The sequence below is a fragment of the Akebia trifoliata genome, chromosome 16, assembly GCF_017979445.1.
Source record: "Akebia trifoliata isolate Shusen 1 chromosome 16, ASM1797944v1, whole genome shotgun sequence".
Classification (NCBI taxonomy): Eukaryota; Viridiplantae; Streptophyta; class Magnoliopsida; order Ranunculales; family Lardizabalaceae; genus Akebia; species Akebia trifoliata.
In genome coordinates this window covers 18,900,153-18,906,152 of record NC_141390.1, presented here as the reverse complement: position 1 = coordinate 18,906,152, position 6,000 = coordinate 18,900,153, and the positions used below count along the sequence as shown (strand labels likewise).

Sequence of the window (6,000 nt, the reverse complement as noted above, 5' to 3'; positions counted from 1 at the left end):
ATAGCCTCCTAGTCTATGATGACCATGGTTTGAAAACTTGTTCAAGACGAAGATGTATCGCCCAAGTCGTCTCGATATCACGCATGGGCAAGACGGACAAACCAATGTATCAGACAAGATTTAAAATTTCACGTTCATTTTTCTCATTGTCAAATGAGATTGTATCAAACGCACCGGAAAAGTTGTTCGAGATGAGCCGGTCTTGTCCATGTACGAGACCAAACGTCAAAATGAGTTTTAAAAAGATGATGATGACTCACCTAATTGTTTTAAAACCTAGTATCATGGCTTGTCTAGTTAGCTCCCAACTTTACGAGTTGACACTCCTAAGTCATCTTATTTTTATGAGTCAAATTGTGTCAACTGTTTTAAAATTGTATATAATTATTATTCTTTCCTATTGTAAGGTAGATTAGAATATTGTCAATCATAAAATCTTATTTCATAAATAAAAATATTTAAATCACAAAAATTTAATTAGTTTTAAAGAATTAAATATTTAAATATGTATAAATGAATAATTAAAAAAACCTAGTAAAATTATCTACCTAGTCTGAAAATGATTAAGGAGAGTCAACTCTGTGTTTGAGTGGGCGAGATGAGACGAGTTACCGAGTTTTTAAACCATGATGCCAACTACCCACCCCATCAATTAATCCCCTTCACCAATCACCAGCGCACCACCAATCAATCAATTTATTTAAAAACCCTCACTTTCTTCTCTGCGACTTTGTTCCTCTCTCTCTCTCTCTCTCTCTCTCTCTCTGTCTCTCCGACACCATTAATTGGGGTTTGCTCGAGAGGGTTAGGAATCAGAGAAAGGTGTGATCTTTCTTTCCTGTTTATAAATCTCGATTAGGGTTTCTCTCTGTTCTCTTTCTTCCTTGTTGAATCGAGAGAAAGAAAGCAAAGAAAAATAGACAAGAATGGGTGGCGACAGTAAGGTTTTCACTTTGGCAGAAGTCTCAGAACACAAAGATTCTAAGGATTGTTGGCTCGTTATCAGTGGGAAGGTATAATCTTTTAAGTGGGTTCTTATTATTTAATTCTGATCCCCAATTTTAGTTTGTTGGATTCGATTCGGAATTCGAGAAACAGATCTGACCGGTCATGACTACATTGAAAATTTATTTTTAAAGTCAATTTTCTTGGATTTGTACTGAAGTAGTGGTGATATTGTTTGGATCTGTAATTTGTGAATGTCTGGATCTCTTCAAATTTTCAAAAAAAAAAAAATTTGGGTGCAATTTAGTGATTTATTGCTGTCAATTTTGGATCTTTTTTCATTTGATTCTTGTGGGATTTTCCCAAACTCAATAGCAAAATGCATATAAATAGGATTTCCTTTTGGAGAACTTTTTGTGATCCCTAAGAGGGTGTTTGGATGCATGGATTAGGTTATTCAATATAAAGGTAACATGTTCAAAAAGATCCATCTTTCCTTTTTGTGGTGCTGTGTCCAAGCAAAGGCATATCCATGATAAAATCATGGTCCACAGCAGGAAAGGTTCAAAGCTTAGAAAGCATCGAAACGCTTTCTAATCCATAAAGTATTCTCTTTGGTTATTCAATCTGGGTTTCTTTTCTGTTTTCTTCTTATATATAGAAGATGATGTATTAGAAAAAGACGGGTTTTTTCTTTTTAGGCACCAATTCTGACCCACTGCTTTTACATTGGTGCCCACATTTAAATGATTGTAGTGCTGATTTTTTTATGAAGATGATCTTCTCATCATGGAGATGATCCTCACTAGAAATCAAATCATTCTAAACCTTCTAACCACATCAAAATTGGGGTTCACGTTGTTGGTGAAACAGATGTTCCAGAATTTTTTTAATTGGCCATCCCCTTTTGATAAGAGGCAAGAAATGTTGGAATATATATATATGTATATCTATAATTTAAGAATGATCTTTATTCTCCTCGCCAAGAATCAGGCCTTGACTCATTTCCATGTGGGCCAGGGTAGCTTGTTTCTTTTGTAATGTGTGAAAATGTATTCATAATATCCTGACCCATGAATTTGTATTTGTTCTCTGTAGAAGCTAATAACACAATGAGATGTATATCTGCTTAGACACATAAAAGAAGAACTGGTTGGAAATTGTTTATTTTTCCTCGATATTTGGGCTTATTCTTGTTTTGCACTTGATTTCATTGTTCTTGCAATTGTAGAATTACTAGAAAACTTACTTGGTATGTTCTTTGACCTCGCATGATATTCTTGCCTTTGTTTATAATAGTACGGGAGAATCTTGGTCTTATCTTTTTGGTGGTTTCGCATAATTTTGGAAAGGCCTTATTCCCCTATGTTTTTTCGTCAGATTGATTTGTCCTATATTTCAAATTACCTGAATGTGTAAATGGTCCATGTTAAAGCTTTCTTCATGTGGAATTTTTGAGCTGCTACATAGATAGACATGTACTTCAACTAAAACTATTGATTCATCTTTGCTTTTTTCTACCAAAGTATTGATTATGACATAGTTTACTAGTTTGTTGTTCCGATTAGGATAGTGTTCTTATCTAATATTTATTGAATAAATCAACATGTAATGGAACTATAGCAGTGGAATCAATTATTGTCCATGTCAATTTTAGACGATATCTCACTGCTAAAGCTCACAAAGATAATTTGTACCCTGTTGGCTACCAGAAATTGTCTTGGTTAACCAATTTCTATCTATTATAGTTTGAGTTTTTGCTTTGGATAAGTTGTCTTTATTCTTATGGTTGTATTTTTTTTCCAAGTTAAGTGAAATTAGATCTTGTAGCCAACAATAAATAGAAGCAATTTCTCATATGTCGTATGTGTTGGTACATTTTCCTATATTTGAAGTCCCAAGTTAAGTTCACCTTATTTTCTGGTACATTGTATATAAGTTTACCTTATATATTTTTTTAATGTGAAGTGTAGGACTTTTTACTATGGTATTATGACGATCATTGTTTAGATGGTGGGACTGTCAGAAGGAAAATTGTAAAGGTTTAGTGCCTCATAGTCTCTTATTCTACTTTCTACTATGGAAGTCAGAAGCTGTGGTTAGGAAGATAGGAGGCAATCATCTTGCAAACAAGGAGAAAGAACAAGTTTAAGTAAGAAACAGTAAATAGGGTGTTGTCTTTTAGGACTTCATTTGTAAAATAATTTTCCGTAGAAGTGTCCAAGGGTCAAAAGACTAGATGTTAGGAGTTCCAGCTGGCTGAGTTTGATCCAGGATTCAAGTGTCAGTACCAGTCACAGTATTGGCAAGTGGTAGTACTGATATATGTCAGGTGACACAATGCTATATGCGTAAATAATGCCAACAGATCTTGTTACTTCTAAAGAATTGCATGACTGCTTCAAAGTGAAATACATTTCTCTCACAGGGATCCCATCTAACCCCTACCATCTCCGCATAGAGCAAGAGTGAGTAGATGATCTGCCATGTGCCACCCTCCACTTTACAAATAATCATCTACTCCACTTTCCTTAAGGTTTGGTATCCTCAAGCATGCATCCAGCCTGTCTTCCATATTAACCAAAACTCACTCTCTCATGAACCCAACCCATATCAGTCCCATCCCCTTCAAATCTTATAGACATTATCAGCCCTTCTCTAGGAAGGTAGATATCTCAGTAGTTGAGTGTTAGGTGCAGAATTGGGTCTCTAGATTATCTGATCTAACCCACCTTTTGCCCATTTTGTAATTGTGTGTGTTTGTACGTGCATGTGTTTAGCACACATTTGTGCATAGTATCTCTGAGCATACATATCATGTTTCTTTGCAAAGTAAGAATGTGAAGGCTGTTAAAGAGAGTTAAGGACCTCCTAACCATCACCACCATCATCATCAAGGCCTTACAACAAATGTTTGTTTAGTAAGGATCTAACCAGATTCCTATTAATCTGGATGCCATATAGATATGTGCTTAGAAGTTAATAAAACATCACTCTTATGGATAATCCAGATTATAAAAAAATAATACTAGCAAAAACGGACTTCAAGTTTTACGTTAGACATTGTTTATTTCTCAATCCTTGTGTCCTTGAATTCCATATTGTATAACGTTGGAACAGGTTTATGATGTGACGAAATTCTTGGAAGACCATCCTGGAGGTGACGAGGTTCTGTTGTCGGCCACAGGTATAAATAACATAGGATGACATGTTCCTAACAAAAAAACATCCTACAATTGAGCTCTCTTTTTTGGTGTGTCTTTGAATGTTGTGTATGGGTGTGGGCAGGTAAGGATGCAACCGATGATTTTGAGGATGTTGGTCACAGTAGCACTGCTAGGGCAATGATGGATGAATACTATGTTGGGGACATCGATACAGCAAGCATACCAACCAAGCAGAAATACACTCCTCCCAAGCAACCTCACTACAACCAGGACAAGACCTCAGAGTTCATCATCAAGCTACTCCAGTTCCTAGTTCCCTTGGCAATTTTGGGTTTGGCTGTCGGCATCCGTTTCTACACCAAATCAGCCTAAAGAGGGCCCAGTACACATTTGCAATAAGCTTTCTCTTAGTCATTAAATACCCCATTATGTTATCTTGTTATGTTTGTGCTGTTGGAACCAAGGAAAGTGTAACGTAGTAAATCTTGTGTGGTAAACTTGTCCATGGCTTGTTTTACACATTGTGAAAGTTATCTGACTCCTTTGTTTCTTTTATTTTTAAGTCCTGTGACTGAGATGTTAGATTTACAGTTTTTTATGTTTTTTTTTTTTTTTTCGAAAATCTTACTCAGAGAAAAAAAAAAAAAAAAAAAAGAACTTCTAGATATGATTTCTGTGTTGAGAGGTTCTTCTTTGCTTCGGCTTATTGCATATGAAGGTCAGTGTCATGGTGGCTGTTTTCTTTCCATCAAGCACTTGTGTTCATCAAAGTATTTTAGTTGGCATTTGTTCTTTCAGAAAACTCTGCTTGTAAAAAGACAGATTTTGATCCTTCATTTCATTCAACAGAAGATGTGGTTTTATGCAGAATTGAATGGAAAAAGAGATGTGTTCCTGCCACTTCGAGAAATCAGTTTGAGGAAAATGGTAGTAAATGTGGAGAGTTTCTACCACTGAGAGAAAACCCTTTGAAGATGTCAGACAGATAAAAGCTGAGTTGTTATAGACAAACAAGTCTGCAGGTCTTTGGTTGAAGTCTGTCTTCGTCCATTGACCACCAACTGAAGTCTCCTAAAATACAAATAAATAGGGTGATTTAAACATGCCATCTTACGTTTTGATCAATATTAGAGATACCCTTTGTTTTCAAAATGAGGCAGAAAATCCCTTGATTTTATCCCCTAAATCAGTCATCTTCAACCTGAAATTTCTTCCTACCTCAACACAAAGACCTCAAGCATTAGATGGATTTTTGGTGAAATAGAAGATGAAATCTTTTACCCTCATTTTGAATCTGAAAATTCTACCTACTTCGAACTACATAACTCAACAACGAAGATGAATTTTTGGGGAATTAGAAGATGAAATCTTTTACCCTCGTGTTCATGAACTTGACAATTCTTACCACTTCAACACACCTAAAGAATGAGATGGATTTTTGGGTAAGAGAAGATGATGACTGATTTTTAATAGAAAAATCAAGAGTTTTCTACAAAGTCTACAACAAGGTTGAAAGTGAAGGCAAGGGTAAATATTTAAGAACAATTTCTTGTAAGAGGTTAAAGATGATGGTTTTTTTTTTTTTTTTTTTTTTTTTTTTTTTTTTTTTTAAGGGAGAAAATCCAAGAGATTTTGGGTATTAGTTTTGAAGACTGACGATTTTCATTTCCATCATTTTATTTAGTCTATCGAACAAAACCTAGGTCAAAGGGGCATGTCATCTCTTTGAAAACACAGGTTATCTCCAATATTAACAAGAGACTTGCTACCTTGTAGATACTAGATCCTTGTTAGCAAAATTCGGAATACGGTAAAAAAAAATTGATCCGTAAAAAATTCGAGTTCTTTTCGATTTTGGATTGTAAAATTCTGGTCTAAAATTCGGTGA

General features: G+C 35.1%; 1 protein-coding gene across 1 annotated transcript; it reads left to right on the top strand.

Annotated features, from left to right (window-relative positions):
• The first annotated feature begins 729 nt into the window (after window positions 1-729).
• LOC147382722 (cytochrome b5) lies at window positions 730-4,667 on the top strand. The gene is made up of 3 exons (XM_086428023.1): window positions 730-1,013; window positions 4,066-4,132; window positions 4,234-4,667. The coding sequence occupies exons 1-3, from the start codon at window positions 927-929 to the stop codon at window positions 4,482-4,484; spliced, it is 405 nt and encodes a 134-aa protein (XP_086284149.1). The 5' UTR covers window positions 730-926; the 3' UTR covers window positions 4,485-4,667.
• Window positions 4,668-6,000: the final 1,333 nt, after the last annotated feature.

Coding starts and splice junctions, on each gene's coding strand:
- LOC147382722 (XM_086428023.1), top strand. CDS start 927: ATGGGTGGCGACAGTAAGGTTTTCACTTTGGCAGAAGTCTCAGAACAC. Junction 1,014..4,065: donor GGCTCGTTATCAGTGGGAAG/GTATAATCTTTT, acceptor ACGTTGGAACAG/GTTTATGATGTGACGAAATT. Junction 4,133..4,233: donor GGTTCTGTTGTCGGCCACAG/GTATAAATAACA, acceptor GGGTGTGGGCAG/GTAAGGATGCAACCGATGAT.